The 20,894-nt window shown below is 48.0% G+C and overlaps 1 protein-coding gene across 2 annotated transcripts; it reads right to left on the bottom strand.

Moving 5' to 3' along the window:
- Positions 1–440: 440 nt before the first annotated feature.
- BMP2 (bone morphogenetic protein 2) lies at positions 441–15,818 on the bottom strand. Of its 2 annotated transcripts, none has more exons than XM_053380725.1 (3): positions 15,721–15,818; positions 10,469–10,824; positions 441–2,197 (listed from the first exon to the last, which is right to left on the bottom strand). In XM_053380725.1, the coding sequence occupies exons 2-3, from the start codon at positions 10,818–10,820 to the stop codon at positions 1,353–1,355; spliced, it is 1,197 nt and encodes a 398-aa protein (XP_053236700.1). In that variant the 5' UTR covers positions 10,821–10,824; positions 15,721–15,818; the 3' UTR covers positions 441–1,352. The 2 variants fall into 2 exon arrangements, with proteins under 2 accessions (XP_053236700.1, XP_053236699.1); XM_053380724.1 differs by lacking the exon at positions 15,721–15,818 and adding an exon at positions 14,148–15,574.
- Between the last annotated feature and the right edge of the window lie 5,076 nt (positions 15,819–20,894).

The following is a 20,894-nucleotide window of genomic DNA, read 5'->3' as shown; positions in this document are numbered from 1 at the left end:
TCTGTAGAATCTATGGAAGGGCGATTGTTTTCCTGTTCTGCAAGCTCTCGTGGGAAACCAAGAAGCCCTCTTCCCCTTACATGGGGGTGCAAGTTGACCCAGCTTTATACTCGCATATGGGCAACACATCTGACTGCATGCGAACTTCTACCTCCCTGGAGCTTTTTACATAGGTGCGGGAGGAGATATTTAGGGCCTGGCCCGGTAGTAATTCCTCGGATTCCTTTGCATGTGTTTGATGTCCCTAGGAAAATAAAAGGGTGGAATTTGCATACTTTGCTGCTTCCCACAAACCTGTTCTTCCCTCGGAGCTCTGTTAACATAGATTGCAAGGTGTGCGCAATAATACACTTCTGGCATCCAGCGAGCGTTACTCTGTAGTAGCAGGAATACCTTAGGCGCCGTCGGAAAGGCGAGCAGAAATGAAGCTTTTTAAAAACTGAAGAAATCTGGTATTTTATTATTTAATATTTGGCCAGGACAAGGATTCCAATGGGTGAACTACTTAAAAAGGGAGGAACAGCATAAACATTTTGCTTTTCTGTAGGTGCAAGGACCAAAAAACGAAAATTAAAGTAGGGAAAGAGAGTTTTCTAGAGAAGCCCAGTTGGGGGTCGTGTCACACCTTCATGAGGAACATCAGTTCTATTTCTACTTGCTCGGCAACCGTCTGGTTCTTATCCAAATGCTCCCCACCGGGAGGATGCCAGTTTCTCATGGACTAGGCAGCCCACCCCTGCAGCATTCCTGAGAATTGTACAATATAATCTTGAGTCAGCAGGGCGGATTAGCCACTTTTCATTGGGCTTGCACTCGTGACCTTAACAGTAGAACTGCAGAAAGCAAAATGCATTACGCACCTTTGCCATAGTAACCCTTCCATGTACACATCGCAACTTACTTAAATACACACCGGGAAAGGAAGAGAAACAAAAAAAGCTACCATTTGTTTTAAATTATGTACAGACCCTATATTTTTTTTTCTTCTGCTTTTTTTTGATTATACATATAAATACAAATTAGCTATTCTTCTAAAGTGGTTATAATAGTAAATAAATACAAAATAACAATCTGACCTTTATACTTCATGTGCTGAGGGGGGAAAGGGGGGGCGCTTAAACCCATATAAAATGTACAACTAATACGTTTAAAAATCTTTAAAAGGAATAATTCTCTGATTAAAATATTTTTTTCCTCGCTTTTTTCTGTAGACATAAATAGATTTTTTTTTCAAAATAGATGCGTTTAATTCTCCATTTCATAACATAAATAAGGTCTTCATTGGGAAATATTAAAGTGTCAAGTTTTGTTTTGTTTTGTTGCATTGGTCCATTTTCCGTCCTGCCGCCACGTCAGCGGCAGCCACAGCCCTCCACAACCATGTCTTGATAATTCTTTAGTACCACCTTCTCGTTCTCATCCAAGTAGAGCATGGAGATGGGACTCAGTTCTGTCGGCACGCAGCAAGCTTTGGGGATTTTGGGGTTGACTGAATTGACAAGAGTCTGAACAATGGCATGGTTGGTGGAGTTCAGGTGGTCTGCCAAGGGGAAGGGACAGTCTCCGTGGCAGTAGAAGGCACTATAGCCCGGCGGGGCCACTATCCAGTCATTCCACCCCACGTCGTTGAAGTCCACGTACAAATCATGCCGTTTGCAATTGGACTTGCGCTTGTTGTGCTTGCGCTTGGCCTGGCGCTTCTCTCTCTTGTGGAGAGGGTGTCCCTTTCCGTCGTGCCCAAAGGTCACTAGTAATGGCCTGATCCGAGACCAGCTGGCATCGTCCTGATGCAAAGACCTGCTGATCCGGACGTGCCTCTTGGAGGCTGCGCTCTCCCTGGGGTCCAAGTGAGCCACTTCTACCACAAAACCATGGTTGGGTTGTCCATGTGCAATCCACCGCATGATAGCCGGCGTCACATCAAACGTTTCCCACTTGCTGGCGTTATGATGCACCAAGCGCGTGTCCAAAAGTCTCGTGATGGGGTCCTGAGAGGCCTCTCTCTCGGGCTTGACGATTTCATAAATATTAATACGGTGGTAAGAGCTGCCATTGCTCTCAAAAGCGTCTTGAATGTGCTCCCGAAAAACCTGAAGCTCAGCTGAAGTGATGAACTCCCCCTCAGGGATGGAAGTTAAGTTGAAGAAGAAGCGACGAGATGTTTTCCCACTTCTTTCTGGAAGTTCTTCTAGTGTTTCTGGTTTGGGGGGGAGAGAAAGAAGAAGAAGAAAAACACAATCAGTAACTCAGATAATGCCATGAAATATTTGAAGTACCCTACAGATATAGAAGATTTCCCGTAACATTAGCATAAGCCAATACGTGTGTTACGTTAGAAATTCAAATGGCTTTTCCCCCTTTCCCTTTTTCTAGTTGCTCTTGTCTTTCTGTTTGTTTAGGCAAGCCCACGAAACATGATGTTAAAATGCTTCGTTCACTGCCGCACATTTTGGATCTCATAGGAGTGCACTGCAAATTCCAGGTGGTCGTAATAAGGGGGAAGAAATGTGAGGCATTGCTTTGGAATTCAAGGGTATTAAAGAACATTTTTTAACACTGTGGTTAGCAGGGGCCCAGGGAGAGTAATTAAAAACTGACTGAGGATCAAGGAAAGGGATTGCATTTCTTAAAGATTTCCCCCCCCCAAAAAACACACACGCCAACAACAAACCCCTACCTTCCAGTTTTCATGTCAGTCTCTCAAAAGCCATTCCAAAGGCACAAGTTTCATGATTTACAAAACTTACTATCCCAAACCCTGTCTCGTAATTATAGACCTTTCCACAAAACACACCCAGTCATTTTACTCAAGGAGGCCCTAAATGAAAATAACTTGGATGGGTTTAGTAGTTAAACCATTCAGGCGCCCTCCAGATGTTTGGGACTATAGCTCGCAGGCGTGCTGGTTGGGGCTGATGGGAGTTGTAGTCTTAAACATCTGCAGGGCACCAGGTAGGACTAGTTGTTTGCATTGTTCCTGCAATGGGCAGCATTGCAGGAATGGGCAACCAAGTCGCACAGATCTACTGAACTGCAACAGTCTACAGCTGCATCACATGTTGGGCAACTTCATCATGCGTACTGCCTGTCCACTGCGCTGCTATTACGAACAGTTAACTGCAAAATATGGGACAAACAGGCTTACAGACTCTGCCAACCTTGAAGGCGCTTTGTGAGTTGTGCCTTGTCCTGTTCTTTTCTATAAAATCTACTACTAATTTTAACTGTTGAAAGCTCACCCCCTACATAATACTTGCTATTACAGGTGGGAGCAGAGGAATGAACATTTGCTTAAGTTTGTGGCTGAAATTTGAACAGGAGACAGGCAGTATATTGGTCATCGTCTAAAGTGGCCAGGGACACAAAACACCACTTCCTTTTTGTTCTTTTTAATATGGATGGCGTGAGGAGGGGTGGGGGGAAGGCTCAGGAGAGGGGATGAAGACATACTGGGCAGGGGGAATTATGTGCATCCCATGTGGACGATTGGAGCACTCTCAGATAGTTTAAAGGTGTGAGTTTTGCTTTTTGGAAAACAACATTTTGGGGGAATGTAGTACTATGATTGAACATTTACTTATGACCAATAACACTGTACAGTATTGACAGGATGTACTATTGCTGCCAAATTTAACTAAACCATTGAGGCTAAGGGTGAGGGAATCTGCTGCTCCCAAGGTTGATATTGCTGGTCTACAATTTCCACCATCTGACTGATGGGAGTTGGAGTGAATCTTCATTTGCACTTTGGGTTCAGAAATAGATTCATGTGCAATTCAAAGAAATCTAAGAGAAAGCAATGGGAAGATTTGACTTGCCCTATCCCCTGTTTTATTCCAAGGGCTCAGTATGTGATACAATATCCATATTCTCAAATAGCCTCTAAATTGGGTTACGAACAAGCAATGTGTCCAGCCCACTCGGTGAACTACACAATGATAATACCACCACACATTGCAACTTTTACCGGAGGGGGCATAAATGCAACAACTGTGGCTAAGCCTAAGCATATTGTGAACTATCTTAACAGCGACATTGCTCCGTTGGTGTTCCATTTACTTGGAAGTGTCACCAATATTAAATTCCAAAGGAACAAGTTTTGGATTCCAGCCTAACTGTTCCCACTGCAACTTTGGAAACACAACCATAATCCAAAGGTATCTCCTTATTCCCCAACATCTGACTTCAGAGTCCCTTTCCTCTATGGTCACCTAAACAAGAGCTAGCATTTAAAGGACACAAGTCTATGGTGGACAATGGGTATCTCCCAAGCATTTGCAGGAAAAATAACTATAATTGGCTCCCTCTAAATGTGATTGTCCTGAGCACTCTACACCCATCTGCAGTGAGGCCACATGAATGCCTGAGCACATGGAGTCTCTTGCAGGGGTGGCCCTGACATGCTTTAGGGTGAAACCACCTGGTGAAGTGGCAGCAAGATAGGTGCAGGCTACAAAATGGCAGGGAGTGGTTTGTGAACAGCATTGTAAGACTCCTTTCAAAGCGCTGGCTATAAGTGAAGTGTGTAGCATTTGACAGCAAGATGTCTTAGGGTCGGACTGTTCTCCTCTCTCAGCAACTCGGTAAAAAATGTAAAGGGACCCCTGACCATTAGGTCCAGTCGTGGCTGACTCTGGGGTTGTGGCGCTCATCTCGCTTTATTGGCTGAGGGAGCCGGCGTACAGCTTCCGGGTCATGTGGCCAGCATGACTAAGCCGCTTATGGCAAACCAGAGCAGTGCACGGAAATGCCATTTACCTTCCCGCCGGAGTGGTACCTATTTATCTACTTGCACTTGGACGTGCTTTCGAACTGCTAGGTTGGCAGGAGCAGGGACAGAACAACGGGAGCTCACCCCATCGCGGGGATTCGAACCGCCGACCTTCTGATCGGCCTGTCCTAGGCTCTGTGGTCTAACCCACAGCACCACCCGCATCCCAACAACTCTGTAAGCATCTCTAAAAAGTGCCAGAACAACAAGATGAGGGGATGTGGGGAACTTTGGCCCCCTGTTCCCAACTACCCAAAGCCAGCATGCTCCAATGTTTAGGGCTGATGGGAGTTGTAGTCCCAGCAACATCAGAAGGGCCACAAATTCTCCATCTCTCCAGAAGAACATCTTCTGAGGAAAATGGAAGCCATTTCCCAGTCCTTTGAGTCTACACTCTTTCCTGGGGTTTCCACCCACCACAAACCCCTGGTGCCTTTCCTTCAAGATCTACTTCGCCCTTGTTTTTCCTCGCCCTGTCCTGATGGGAGTCCCCCTGCTTCCTTTTACTCAGAGGAAAAACTGCTGCAGTGTTTTATCCTGCACTGCCCTGTCCCCCGGGGCCATCTTCTATCCTCACCCTACTGCATCTGGCGACTCCTCACTACCTTTCAGAGCCAGCAACTGGCTGCCATCTTTCCGTCTCTTTCCACGCAAACCCCTCCTTGCCTCTTGCTTTCCCATTCCTGCCCTGCCCCCACCTAGTTTTGCAACAGGGGAAAAAACAGCCGCTCACCCAATGGCTAGGGAGGGTTCGCAAGAATAACAAGCCACAGCCATGCTGTGTTTACCTCACATTCGATTTGTTTTTAATTCCTGCCCTATCTACATCATTGGTGCTTTAATTGGACACTTCTCTTAAGTGGCTTTGAACTGACATGTGCAAAACAAAGGCAGGGCTAAACAAACCCCCGTCCCATCCCAAAAAAAACCCAACAAAGCCATGTTTCGCATGGTTACAAAGGTGCAAAGGCAGAGGTTTTGCCATTGCCCAGAGAGGTAAGCCAGAGATTAAAGGTCAGTGGCAGACATGTGCTTGCTGAGGAGAGAGGTTAGGCTGACAGGGACCAACACAGTGGCTCCATGGTTGTGGAATTCCCTACCCAGAGAGGCAAAATCTTAGAATTGTAGAGTTGCAAGAGGCCATGAAGGCCATCTAGTCCAACCCCCTGCAGTGAGTCTTGAACTCACAACCATGAGATTAAGACTCTCATGCTCAACTGACAGAGGGAGAGGCCTCTTACTTTAACTGGGATGGTTTATGAGATTGGATGTGACGGGGAGCGGGGGGGGGAATATTGCAAGCTTCAAACAGTGCACTTCAACAAGGGCCTGTGGGTTTATTAAAGGAAATAAAGAAACAATCTAACGATTTGCTCAAATAATTTGTGGCACTTGAACTGCGAGAAAAAGTAAATGATCGCGTCAGGTTTTTAGAGCTTTCGGAGAAAAGTTAAGTGTGTGTGTCTTTTTCTGTAGCAAGCTACAGCAAAACAGTGAGAGGGAAAAACAGGTTTTCCTGTGGGTTCTCTGTAAGCACATCTGTATCCTGGTCACAAGAGGTGTGGAACCTGCAGCCCTCCAGATCTTGCAGTCCTCAACCGCCAGCCAATTAGCAATGAACCAGTTCCTCCACACTGTTTCTCGTATTTAAACCCCACCATTGTCTAGGCACTCCCTTTCCTCTCAAGCGCACCTGTGAAAGGGCCTTTCAGTAGCTGACATGCCAGGGAGACGCCTCGGGGCATAAGGTGGTGATGATTATTACTATTATTAATTAATTAAATTTCTATACTGCCCTTCCTTAGAGGATGACTGGGTGGTTTACAATATAAAACCCCCAAAAAGACCTACCATAATGGTTGTATTCCCTAACATCCTTTCTATTTCCCAAGGCCTTTAAAAACTAACCTGTTATCTCTGCTGCTGTTTTTAAGGCGGCTCTCTCTAGATAAGCTGCTTTTATGTGTTTGCTTTTATTGTATTTTTTTGGGGGGGGGAGAACAGGCCTTTGAATCAGCTTGAAAGAACAGGCTTCCCACAATAAATAACAGACTTAGGGAAAGACTTAGACCTGGGTTCAAATTCTCTCTTGAGCTATATAGATCACTGGAGCAAAATGGCCAAGTCATTGCTTCACTTCTTCAGTGGGACGTGCTCCCAAGCAAATGGGTCTAGGGTTATCGCCCAAGGGTTTATTTTGTTGGACTAAGGATTGTTGCAGAATTGCAGTGAGGAAGCTGACCCAAACACTTGCTAGCCTTCCCTCCCTCTGCCCACTCATCTATGTATGTAGTTCTGCCTTAAGATGCATTTTGGCACAATTGAAATGTTTACTGGAAGTTCTCCCATTCATTAGTTTTATATTCACACACACAAAGCAGCATAAGCCACAGTGCAAGTTTAAGTTACACCATTAATCTCTTTCCTCATTAAGACTTGCTATTAGTTAGAATAATCACTACGTAGGCCACACCCCTTGTGGAGAAACTTAATTAAAATACATATTTATGTATCTTTCCTTGCCAGCCCAGCTCTATACTATATGTAACCTAAGCAGTTGCTTCCGTCTCTCTCCCCACAACTCTACAATCCATCGATGCCGCCCGTGAAAAGTTGACAACTGCAAGTTTATAGCCATTCTGCAGAAGACACTAGATTCACATCCTCTGAATGCTTATTATTTGTACACGTTGCATCCAAGTATCTGTGGCTGGGATGCAGAAACACAGAAAGGAACCTGTAAGTCTAGCTAATTCAATGTGACTTTGCTAATCACACGCACAAAAAATGTGCTTAGGGTCATAAATGGAGGGGAGAAGAAAGGAGATTGCCGCAATCATGGCGAAACTTTTGGATTTGCATTGAACAGAGATGGCAGCAGCAGCAGCAAAAAAACAAAAGAAAAAAAACTTTGCAAATACAATGTAAAGCTTTGCCCAGTAGTGCTACAGACAAGTTCGTTCAAGTTTAAGGAACTCGGATATAAGCACTTTGCATAAAAGTTCAAGCAAGTTGCCTTTCATTTAGCAAACTGGCCTAGTTCAGAAATGCAAGAATAAGTGGCAACAGAGCATCTGAAGATTGTGTTGCATTTACTCCCAATTGTTCTGTCTAGTTAAGTACATATTTGCTTGTGGCTTTTAATCTGAGTGACCTAAAGCCCCAGGTGCCCATGAAATCCAGTGGGCAGCTGCTCCAAAACTTATCAGCCTTGCTTTCTGAAGGGCTTACCTTAGGTCTCCACTAAATCTAGATTTAAACAGAAGACAAAGTCATGGTGGAGACAATACAATTGATTGTTAAATTGATCTCTCACGGGGATTAGATGGGGATTAGAAATCCTTCCAAGTCACCCTGATTGCCAACTGTAAATTAGACAGACTTTTTTTTTCCTATTTAGCCTGCAACATTTAAATTTATTGGTAGGAACTCATAATCTGGACAGAATCTGTAAGAATTAAAAAAAAACCACCCACTTCTCTTGCATTGGATCAATGTAAGTCAATTTTTAAAAACTGATAAATGAATATGGCACAGAACAAAGAGTTCAGCAGAGTTAGAAATGTAGTTTGCCATTCTTAAGGTTTAATGAAACAAACATAGCCAGCAACTAAAATTGCTAGCTATTTAAAGGGGGAAATGCGACATTCCTCGTACTCCTCCTCATTTTTGCTCCAGGTTGTTTCCTACCATCTGTACGTTCATCACCTCGAGGAAAAACTGGTCTCTACACTCCTCTGGGCAAATTGGCCACCCACATTATTAGCATAAGCATATGCGGGATACTGGTTCTTTAGGAGGGAGAGAAGGGAGATTCTGCCGCCAACACAAAGGCAGTGACAGGCTCAATCTTCAGAAACATATTTAGAAAATTAAATAATCTTTTTTAAAAAATCAAAAACTTTTATACATCTTAGGCAAATTAAGGCCCAGGGGCTGGATCCGGCCCAATCGCCTTCTAACTCCAGCCCACGGATGGTCTGGGAATCAGCATGTTTTTACATGAGTAGAATGTGTCCTTTTATTTAAAATGCATCTCTGGGTTATTTGTGGGGCATAGGAATTCATTCATTCCCCCCCAAAAAAAAATATACGGCCCCCCACAAGGTCTGAGGGACAATGGACTGAAAAAGTTTGCTGACCCCTGTCTTAGAACTATGGACTGTGCTTTTAAAAATGTCTCAAAATGCAAGGCCATGTGTTTCAGTGAGGTTCATCATCATGCAGGAGAGGGGATACGCAACGTGTCAGTGTTCTTCAAATAGCTTTTTTTTTTTTAGAAATCACAGGCTGAAACTGCAATCTTTGGGTTGGTTGTAATTCTGGAGATGACCCATGGAAATCAATGGGATGACTAAGTGAAGTCTCACCAATTCCAGCGGGTCTGCTCTAACAATGGCTTGCGCTTGGATTCAGCCCAGGAGGCTTGGCAGCCATGCAGAGGTAACCATTTCTGTTCATTTTGGGATCCAAAGGCTAATGGGCATGTACTGAAATGGGCATGGTGCTGTCTTCACATACACATCTACGTTACTGCAAACATGATTTCATGTTTTGAAAGTTTCCCACCCACCACAATCATTCAAAATAGTGGCCAGAATTAAACAGATGAGTCCGGTCACACAGCACACAGAAGGAGAAAGAGGGAGATCGTTGCAAAATGCTTGCCCTGATCAGAGGAGTGAGATGTTGAATTCCTCCTGATGTTTCCAGGTGTGAGCTTTGACTGTGAAAGAAGGCTACCTATTCCCAAGTCAACATGGGCAAGATTAGTTTCAGAACCCTGATTCATTTTTCAGTGGTTGAGACAGGCATGCGCTGAACTAAGAGGAAGCCGAGAGGAGTTAGAGCAGAAACACCACAAGGAGAGACTCACACTTCAGCTGTATTCACACAGTACGGTAATCTCTTCCTTCCTAGCATAGATGCTCAGAAGGAAAAACCGTACATTTAAACTGCACTTTTCAGCTAACCAAATTTGAGCAATACGCTTTGTCTCGTTAGAACATACCAGTGTAGCAGCAACCAAACCAGGCAGAGATTCAAATTGCATAATGAGGAATTCACAACTGCTTTAATAGCAAGAGATACATCGCATATATCTAATGGGTGAAGTTTAAGGAGCACAATAAATCAAGGCCATTGCTGCATTTGGCACTGAACAGATTTCAGGCAGGGGTCTGAAATCCTAAAAGGATGTCACATAGAGGAGGGAGAAAGGTTGTTTTCTGCTGCTCCAGAGAAGCAGACACGGAGCAATGGATCCAAAGTACAAGAAAGAAGATTCCACCTAAACATTAGGAAGAACTTCCTGACAGTAAGAGCTGTTCGGCAGTGGAATTTGCTGCCAAGGAGTGTGGTGGAGTCTCCTTCTTTGGAGGTCTTTAAGCAGAGGCTTGACAACCATATGTCAGGAGTGCTCTGATGGTGTTTCCTGCTTGGCAGGGGGTTGGACTCAATGGCCCTTGTGGTCTCTTCCAACTCTATGATTCTATGATTCTCTCTGCATCCTACCTGGAGATGATGGGAACAGGTGTTCCCCCACTGAGCTATGTGGGCCTTCCCAAATATCCAACCACCAAACGTCTTGGCAATTGCAGCATTCCAATTTGCAGGGGGCAGGGGGGTGGAATCTCCAATCCTATTTTTGTTAGGGCTTGGGCAGTGTGAGCAGGAGCTAAGAGCATCCCTCCTTACCTTCATGGTGAAAACTCCTGACAGTATTGGCTCTGCTGGCAGCTCTCTCCAGGTTATAGTCCATGGTTGTTGGCTTCTGGCTGGTGTGCAGATGGTAGAGCTCCAACATATAGGGAGGGATGATGATGTCCTTGCTTGGGGTGGGCCGCCGCGTGAGCCCAAACATATTGAGCAGGCGCAGTTCAAACTCGCGCAGGATCCCTTCAGAAAGTTGCAGGGGAGCGACGCGGCCCAAGTCTCCGCTGAACCTTCTCCTGTCGGCCACCTCCGGGATGAGGCTGGCCGAACCACCCAGCAGTATGTGATAAAGCAGCAGTGCTAGTAGAGAGCAGGTCCTGGCAACCATGGTCATCAACCTGGGGAGAATGGAAGAGGTTGAGTTGGCAGGCAAGGAAACGCCGTAGAGCAAAGTGTAAGGTGCTTCTAAGCTTCGTGGCTGCTTTCACTCCATGAAACATAGGAAACCACCTTGTACAAAGCCATTCCATTGGTGCTGCCTAGCTCAGTCTTATCTGCCAGTAAAGGTAAAGGGACCCCTGACCATTAGGTCCAATTGTGGCTGACTCTGGGGTTGCGGCACTCATCTCGCTTTATTGGCCGAGGGAGCCGGTGTACAGCTTCTGGGTCATGTGGCGAACCAGAGCAGTGCATGGAAATACCGTTTACCTTCCCACCAGAGCGGTACCTATTTATCTACTTGCACTTTGACGTGCTTTCGAACTGCTAGGTTGGCAGCAGCAGGGACCGAGCAATGGGAGCTCACCCCATTGCGGGGATTCGAACCACCGACCTTCTGATCGGCAAGTCCTAGGCTCTGTGGTTTAACCCACAGCGCCACCCACGTCCCTTTATCTGCCAGTAGTTTTAGTATAATTTCAGACGGGATATGCCCAGGCCAGCCTGGAAATGCCAGGGATCCAACTAGGGTCTTTCTGCATGCAAAACAGTAGTTTTACCATTGATCTATAAATAACCCTTCCCAGCTCCCATGGTCTTTGCAGGTAGGCCCTTCTCCATCTCCCTGAAAGTGAAGTTTATGAGAGACAGTCCTGACCCCAGTGGGAACTTTGGTACTGACATGAACTGTGGCAAGATATTGTTTTTCCTCTCTCTCTCATATGTCCACAGTTGCTGGGGTGGGTAGCAATCTGCCAGCACATTATGGAAGCTGCCCACGTGGACTAAGATTGGTAGGAACTGGTATTATGGGCAATGGGGAATAAGTAGCTGAAAGCGAAGGCAATTCACAATCCTGCAGCTGAAAACACAGATAAGGCCCAAGCAAAGAGAAAATCCCACAAATGGATCCTCTTAGTCCAGGAAAAAACAGGTTATACTCAATTGTTACTCAGAGTAGGCCCACTGAAATCAATGGCCATGAGCAACCTGGGTTCATTAATTTCAACAGAGTAAACATTAGTTGAATACAACCCATAGAAGCTGCTATCATTCCTCTAGGCAAGTCACACAAAACAATATTGGTAATGCACAACCTGCTCCCCACTGTGGACAACTTTAGCTTGCTGGCAAAAGAAAGGACTGTGAGAAATGGAAATTTCAGGAGGGAGCAAGCACATGAAAGACCCTGCAGATTTGGGCGGCTCACTTAAAAACGCCACCCACAACCCCTTGAAGGAAGGGAGGGATAAAACCCTGCAGCAAGATCTTGACCCATTCATCCACGATATGGTGTGGAGGATACCTCCACAATCACATGAATTTTCATAATTATATTCACAAGCCCACACCGTGGCTCCTGGGCTATTTGAGTGCAACTGTTCACTCCAGAGAATAAATAGAGACAGAACTGTTATAATTAGTATTGTGTGAAGAGCCCCCAAGCATAGCTGCATGCTGGGACGTAGCTGAAGGAAGGAAGTATTGCAGGGTGTGGCGTGGTGGGGTTTTGAGGGGAGGCTGGAGAGCCAGCATTATGGGACTGTGATCTCTGAGCTGCTTCCTAGCCTGCTGTAAGGAGGCTCTGCTGAATTGGTGGGAGGACAAAACCCGGGCATGCATGTAGCAGAAGGTGTGGAATGAGGAGACAGGAGGTGAATATGGTAAAGAAAGAACAAATAATCATGGAGTGGCTTTTTTAGAAAGGAGAATTACATGGGGATGGGGAAGGACACGTGCCTTTTTGACTGCAGTGAAACATTTATCAAGAGGAGCTTCCAGCCTCCTAGCTCTGCAAGGAGAGTGGGCTTTAAGTTTTATAGCCCATCGATTCCCCAAGGGCTGGACAAAACCACTGGAAACAATTAGACTAGAGGATGCACCAAGGCAACAAGTCAGCACAGAATGAGGCATTCAAAACCAAGTGCACCTGACAGTGTGCTGGATTGTGACCTGAAACTGCCTGACTCCCCGCTTTCTCCCCCTCACTCCCTTCCTTTACATCCTGTAACCTACACATAGCTAATGGAAACCTTGTTTCATCTCTTCCCCGCCCCCTTCGCTCCGCATTTTAATAGTTTTGGGATCCAGTATAATGAGCGGGGCATCGGCAGCCACAAGCAAAAGATTGCAAAGGCTGCTAGCTAGAACTTTATCCATGTGAGCCGTTTCATTCAAGGATCTCATTTACATGGAGAGAGCGCCTTTCTGCTGCTTTAGATCAGGGGCGCGTGCGCTCCTCTAGTAAAGTGCTTGGACGTGCATTTAAGTTTGTTGGAATTTCTTCCTTTCAAAAGCCTGCTACAGTAAAAGCGAGCTAAAACTCCACTCTCCAGCACCCCTTTCCCGTGCCTCGGATTCATTCGGCTACGGCAAACGATCCTCTCTAACTGTTAAGAGGCCAGCCGTGATGAACTTGTGGCCCTGCAGACTTCACCTCCCATCAACCCCAGCCAGCATGGGTGATGGTCAGGCATGATGGGAGCTGTAGTTCAGCCACATCTGGAGCCAGTTCCTCACCCACGGTTTATGCGCGGAGATGTTTCTATCAAAATCAATGGGATTTGTGAATGGAGGTGGGCGGGGGGCGCGTTACAATAATGGGCTAGAAAGGGACTCAGGTTTCAGAAGCTCCTGAAACAGCGGTGGGTGGGGAACCTGCAGTCTGCGGAGCGAAGCGATACACCCCGAATAAAGTAGCTTCAGCAAGTGACCGGGCCAGCAGAGCAACACAGGCAGCAACTCCGGAGGCCTGCTGGAAGTGCTTCCCAGCCAGGACTTCTTGCAATATAAAGCAGAGGGATGCTGCCGCGTAATAACCTGCCCAGTATTCTCCCCGCCCGCCACCTGTGGCCCGGGATACTGCAAGGCGCTTAGGATGGGCGCTGCAAGCAGTTAACTTGCGCAGCAAAGTGTTCTGGGGAAGAGGGCAGCTGGGCGGGGGTCTTGTCACGGGGGAGAAAGAGCAGGGGGGAAAGCAAAAGGGGACTGTACCGGACACACACCTCCCGCATTCTCTCAACAAGTGAGCAAGGTACATGCCAAGAGGGAGATCTGCCACCAGAAACGTCTCGTTTACCATTAGCTTTAATTCATACTTCCTAGGAAGACTCGCGACTGTTTTTGTTGTGGGGAGGGAGGTATGGATGATCAACAGTCTGGGGAACGCGGAGGAAAGAATACGTAGGGAGTCCCCGCGGGAAGTTTCCCGGCAGGTGTGGCCATGTGCCGTGTTCGAAACCGCGCGCGCCCTCCTTCCCCAGCGCCCCCCGCCTCCTGCTACCTTTTAGGATCCCGCCGATCGCCTAAGAAGCAGCAGCAGCACACTCGGGCACGTCCATGGAGCCACCCTCCACATGGAAGTAGCGTGGCCGATCAAGCGGGTGGGGATGTGCGATCCGTCCTTTTTATTTTTTTGGGTGGTGGTGGTGGTCTTTCCCCCCCACCTCCTTACTCCGGGATCGGGGAGGAGAGCTGTCCACGAGCGGCGAGGAGCTGTGCTCAATTTCCCTCCCTCCCTGGGAAGTTTGCGGCGAGCGCAGCCGAGGCAAAAGGGGAACCAAACGTTCCAAGCGCCTCCGAAGCCTCGCTCTCTAGTCGAGCTCCTCTCCAGCGCTGCAGCCGGAGCTCGCTTCTCGGCGCAGAGGAAGAAACATCCCGGGCATGGTCTCGCTCCTGGTCTAACCTGGACGAAGCGAGGAGGAAGACGAGGAAGAAGACGACGTCGACGCGGCGGTCGCGGATTTGCAGCTGCTGCTCTCTGGCCCGCTGGCCTCTCCCGGGCGCCGCATCACTCCCGGCTGCAAGGGCGCTGCCCCAGAGCCAAGCTCGGGGGAAGAGCACGCACCGCCGGCGTCCTTCTCCAGGGCCCGGCCCGCCGGGGAAACATGCTCAGGATCCGAAACTGCTGGGGAAAGGAGCCGCGGAGGGTCGGGGAAGAAGAAACGTCCCTTTCCCGGGCCGAGAGCCGGCAATGCGCGCCCCCTCGGCGCTCCTGCTCGGATGCCAATAGAAAGCAGCTCCTTAAGAAAATGCGCTTGGCATCAGCAGCCGCGAAGCGTTGGATTCCACCTCGATCTGTCCAAACGGGCCACTTTCCCCCCCTCCTCTGGGTCGTGCGCTTTCGTTCCTGGTTGCAAAAGAAAAGCAGCAGCAAGAGCGAGCAGACAGAGTTAGTGGCCCGGCCAGCCGCTGCCGCGGCTGCTCCTCCTCCTGTTGCTGTTACTCGGTTCCGGCGGCTCCTGGTGGTGGCTCGGCGGCAAGAACGCACGACCGGGCTCCTGCCTCTCTCCGCGCCTTGCGTGCGCCCTGGGCTCCGGCGTCGAGCGCTTCTTGCTGCTTGTTCCTGCTTCTCCTGCAAGCGGAGCTGCTTGCGCCGCTCTCTCTTTTTCTCTCTCTCTTGGCGGCCTCTCCCTCTCGGGGCTTCTTGTGGCTGCTCGGCTCGGGCTGAGGTCACGGGCGCGGGGGCTGGAGGCGCGCTCGCCAAGCGCCAGGCGGCCTGTGAGCGAACCGGGAGAGCCTAGGCGAGGCTGGCGCGGCGGGTTGCTGGTGCTGCAAGGAAGCGCGGCAGAGCAGGCGGCTTTTAAAGGGAACACCGCCCCCTTTTTGGACTTCCCTCCTCCAGGCGGCCCCCCCTCCAGCTTACACACGCACGCACACACACACGCATACAAGCAGGCACACATACGCTCAGCCCCAGCCGCGGAGGGGTACTGAGCGCGCTCTTCGCTTCTCCTCTGCCACAACTTTCCGGATTCGAGCCGTCAAAGCTCGCCGGGAGGAGGAGCTGCCGGAGCTCCGGCCCGCCGCGAGACTTTTCTTTGCCCGCCCGGCCCGCGCTTGGAAGAAAGATGTACCTATTTCTTCACGGCGCTCGGCAGCTCCTTCGGGAGTGGAAATGTGTCCAGAGTTGTGCGTGCCAAATGCTTCTGTTCCGAAAGGGGGATTGGAAAGGATAAAGCTCTGCTTGTGGAAGACGATGACGGCCCCCCCCCTTCTCTCCCTCCCTCCCTCCGCCCGCTCAACATAAAGAGGGGAACTTCCTAGGGCTAAAGCCGAGATTTGAAACGACCCTGCAACTGCGGATCGATCGAGCGCAGGAGCGGGGCGCTGCGCTGCAGGCAGCGCGGTTCAGGTTCCCTTTGGAGTCGCCGCGGCCCCTGCCGCGCTCTACCGTGGCCCGCGCTTCCTCTGCCCGGTACCTGGGCTGCAACCGCAAAGGCACTTGTTATTCGCGTGATATCCTACGACCCTTACTCTTGAGTTAAACACGTTTGCGATTGCTGTTGCTTTTGAGTGATCAAACGACATAGCAGCCCTGTCTTGGGTTAAGTTTGGCACAGCTCGCTTAAGTCAGCCAATACGTTCAGGCGCGTCTATGGCTGCCTACACACCATCCATTTAAAGCGCGCGATTCCCACCCCACCCCCAAAAAAATCCTGTGAACGCTGGTTTGTTAGGATGCTGGGAATTGGAACTCTGTGAGGGGTGAACTATAGTTCCTAGGCGTCTTTGTGGGGAAGTCGCGCGCTTTAAACGGATGATGTGCAGGCAGCCTAAGCGTGCAAAATCAAATTCTCAACGTGCCTCACAATCCTGGAATCCTAGAATTGCAGAGTTGGAAGGGACTCTGAGGGTCATTTAGTCCAGCCCCCACCAATGCGGGAATCTGAACTAAATCATACAAGACAAAGGACCACCCAACCTCTGTTTAAAAACCTCCGAGGAAGGAGAGTCCCCCGCCTCTCGTGGGAATATGTCTGTTTCACTGTTTCTTACTGTCAGAAAGTTCTTCCTGCTGTCTTTTTGCTCAGAAGTCAATCCTCCGGTGCTGGGGGCAGGGGGCTACAAAAGGGGAGCCGTTTCGTAGAGTTTCTGCTGGGACTTTTGGGTGATCCAGAAAGCTGTTCCCCTTTCCTCGGATCAGAGCGGGCAGTGCGGGAGTAGAGCAGCTTTGCTTCGCCTTATGGCCACCGAAGGCCTGGCCCTGGAGCAACAGCAGAGGCAGTTCAGAGGAGACGGAAGGCTTGAACAATGATCCATTATATATGTCCCTTTTGTCTATACGTGGAGGGGGAGAAGTAGAGCAATTCACAGGTCCTGCCTCTGCAAATCGGATTAGCTTCGTGGGGTGGGATTTACGTGTTTACTGTCTTTGAAGGTATGAAGGTCAAAGAAAGGGAATCAGAGCACTTGACAGAATCCAAACACAGTGAGGAAATGACATAATATCCACCTGTGCACGAAACATACTCTGTAGGGTGTTCTACAGAAAACGAGAATAGAGAAGATGATGCAGAACTCTGGTAACACCCAGTCTTCTAATTTAAGGAGACCCCCTCCCACCAAGAATTTGAAATGCCGCTTTTATTTACACCAGATTGGGGATCCTAGGAGCCACTCCCATCACCCCCAAACAGCACTGCCCAGTAGTCATGGTGCAGAAGATGGGAGTGTGCAGTCCAGCAACATTTGTAGGGTTTGCAGGCTTCACACCCCTAGTTGACCAGCCAACACCCCGTTTAAATTGCTAATGCCACACCAGGTCAAAGCCAGCCAGTGGTTTTCCTAGGGTATGTTGACTTCTCAGTGCATTGGTCAAGTCTTTCTCCCATGCTTCCTCCAAGGAGTTCAGAGAGGTAGCCCTGTTTTGTTTTCAGAACAATTTTGTAAGAGACCAACCAGCAAATGCCATGGCTGAGCCCAGTTACTCCCTGGTGAAAAGGCCAACCATTCTATCTGCTCCTTCACACTCCTTGTACAAAGAGCCCAGTACAATAATGGTTTCCATAGACAACTCCCATTGTACAAATTGCAGCCTGCCCCATGAGGGTTAGCATTGTGAACATGGGTAAATTTCCTTGGAGGTCAGCCCCACTGGTGCTCAGTGAGATATTTAGTCCTAGGTAAGTTTCCAACAAATTGCAACTTCAATTGTGGTGATTGTTATGGACCAAGCTCCTTTTTAGACAGCTCCGTTGCACTCGATTCTCGCCACGTGACAACTGCAAGTATTATAGTACACAGTGGCAGAAAACTTGTCAGAACCGATCCAGTGTCTTTTTCAGCTGCAATTCCAAGGCTTCACACAATTTGCAAATATCTAGTGGCTGCCTTAATATGTTTTTAGGCACAAGGCAAAAAAAAAGTTCCTCTTCAACCAGGCCTTTGGCTGATTAATACCCTAAAGCCCTTTAAATATGTCTGTGGGAAGGGGGGTATTGTTTTGGTTTAATTATTTACTTGTGTTTTATCTTGCATTTTGTTCTGTGAGATGTCCTTGAGATGTTCTGATGAAGGGTGGTGTATGAATTTAATAAAGAAATAAATAAAATTAAAAAATAGTGCACAAGTGACATAGTTTTGCGCAGAAAACCCTGGCATCAGTTCAAGTTGAGGAACAGGTGAGGAACAAATGATTCTCTTAAACACCCAAGAACAGATAGTCCCAAAGAACCCCAGCTTCTGCAGATTATATACAGCTTGGCAGTTTTGATACGCACATCTTGATATGTAAACATTTTTCTCATTCATTCCTGCTCGGAGGACTGGTCTTTATGAATCCCATAGATGAGCTGAGAAAACCTGAATTGCTTAGGGTCTTCCAATGGCAGAGGCTTTGGGTTAATTTTTAACCCAGCCCTTGAAGGCTGGCATGTATTCTTGTTCTCAGGCACCCATACTTGATATTGGGGTGGGGAACATTTTTTTTTAACCTTAAGAGCTGCATTCCCTTCCAGGCAACAACCTTGCATCTGCTGGTGATGGGCTGCGCCAGAGGCAAAAGCGTGCAGAGGCAGCATGTGAAAACCTCACCTTTGCACATTATGCTAGTTTCTGCATTATGCTAGTTTCTGCAGACACCCCTCACTGTCCTTCATCCATGCCAGCGAGAGGCGTGACCAGAGTCCAAAGATACATCCCAGTCTGGCAAAAATTCTGAAGGAAGGTGTGAAGGAAGGCCAGCGAGGGGTGTGTTCTGGGGAGAGGAGGTTTGGCCTGGAGTCAGGCAGAGAGGCCTGGAGGGCTCCTCCATTTAATACCTGGACTTGAGGTTTCTTCTTCCCCTTATGTCATGCAAATCAGATGCTGCTGGGCTCCAAATTTCCATCGGCCCCAGGCAGCATGGCCAAAGGCCAGGGATACTGCAGGTTGCAGGTTCAGTTCCCATATGGGGCAGGTGCATATTCCTGCATTGCAGGAGATTGGGCTAGAAGCGGTTCTCAACCTGTGGGTCCCCAGATGTTGTTGGACTACAACTCCCATCATCCCTGAGCTCTGGCCTTGCTAGCTAGGGGTGATGGGAGTTGTGGTTCAACAACATCTGGGGACACACAGGTTGAGAAAGGCTGGGCTAGATAATCCTCAGGGTCCTGTCCAACTCTATGATTCTATGACTCTCTGAACTGAACTGCCCACAGGTTGCTTATCGCTGATTTAGATGCCCGTTCCCCATATGCAAAAGTCATGGCTATTTGTTCAAGCTGTGTTTCATTACGTATGACCTATATTAGCACTCCCCCAGTTGGGCGCCCTTAAAATGTTTTGGACTACAGTTCCCAACAACCCCAGCCAATATAACCACGTGGGCCAAGGCAGATGGAAGTCGTGGTTCACAACATCTGGAGGGCACCATGTTGGGGAAGGCAGCCCTAAAGAGAGGAGACTTGGCTAAGCCAGCATTTCTCATACTTATCCATGTTTGCCAATTACCACTAAAGAGCACAAAGCAATGGGAGTGGTCTTGTGGCTCAACTGGTTGAGTATGAGACTTTTAATCTCAGGGTTGCGAGTTCAATTCTCACTTTGGGTGAAAAATTCCTGCATCACAGGGGGTTGGACTAGATGACCCTCATGGTCCCTTCCAGTTGTACAATTCTGTGATTCTATAGACTTCGGGATGGCATGGATCGCACCCCAGATCACAATCCACCACTGTTCAGGTTCATCCCCAGTAGACAGGATTCTTTCGAGGGATTGCAACATGAGATGTCTGCTTCGTATGGAAGGCATTTGAAACTGATTATGTGCAACATACCTTTTTAAAAAAGAAAAGAACAGTAGTGACAGAATCAGAGGGTATTCTCCCACTGGCAGAGTAATTGTGCTTATTATTATTATTATTTTAAAAATATTACATCACAGCGGAATCAACACAGAAACTGCAATGAGAAAGGTTTCGTTGCACCTGTAAGTCGTTGTCCAGTGACCATGATCCAAAGCCCAGAACCAAAGCTGTTCCCTCCATGGACTTACTTTTGTGAATTAAAAATCAGGGGAGAAATCCTCTTGCTTTATAAGGAAAGTTACCTTCCTCCTGATGGCTTGCAAACAGCTGCTGCAGTGGGGTTCTACAGAGGTAAGGTAAAGGGACCCCTAACCATTAGGTCCAGTCGTGACCAACTCTGGGGTTGCAGCTCTCATCTCGCTTTATTGGCCGAGGGAGCCGGTGTACAGCTTCCGGGTCATGTGGGCAGCATGACTAAGCCGCTTCTGGCGAACTAGAGCAGCGCACGGAAATGCCATTTACCTTCCCGCCGGAGTGGTACCTATTTATCTATTTGCACTTTGATGTGCTTTCAAACTGCTAGGTTGGCAGGAGCAGGGACTGAGCAACGGGAGCTCACCCCGTCGTGGGGATTCGAACCACCGACCTTCTGATCAGCAAGTCCTAGGCTCTGTGATTTAACCCACAGCGCCACCTGTGTCCCATCTACAGAGGAGATGGGTGCAAATGGACATAGTTCCAATGATACCTACCAGGCTCCAACCCCCACTGTAAAATAGCATCTACCACTCCAGAAGTATTTTTTCTGACTTGCCAAACATGAAAAAGAGCGGAGTACTGAAAGGTTTGCACCTTTTGTGGATATAGTCCCTAGTTCTTTAATTGATTTTTCCCCTTGGGATGCAGGAATTTTTTTTTTTACATATATATTTTAAAAAATAATAATAATTGTTTGGAAATGCCTGCCCTCCTGTGGTGGAAATGTGTCAGGACACCTCTGCTTGAATGAAAACTCGTAATTCC

The sequence above is a fragment of the Podarcis raffonei genome, chromosome 3 (genome assembly GCF_027172205.1).
Source record: "Podarcis raffonei isolate rPodRaf1 chromosome 3, rPodRaf1.pri, whole genome shotgun sequence".
NCBI classification, from domain to species: domain Eukaryota; kingdom Metazoa; phylum Chordata; class Lepidosauria; order Squamata; family Lacertidae; genus Podarcis; species Podarcis raffonei.
Note: the sequence above shows the minus strand (reverse complement) of the source record. Positions and strands in the feature narration are given on the sequence as shown.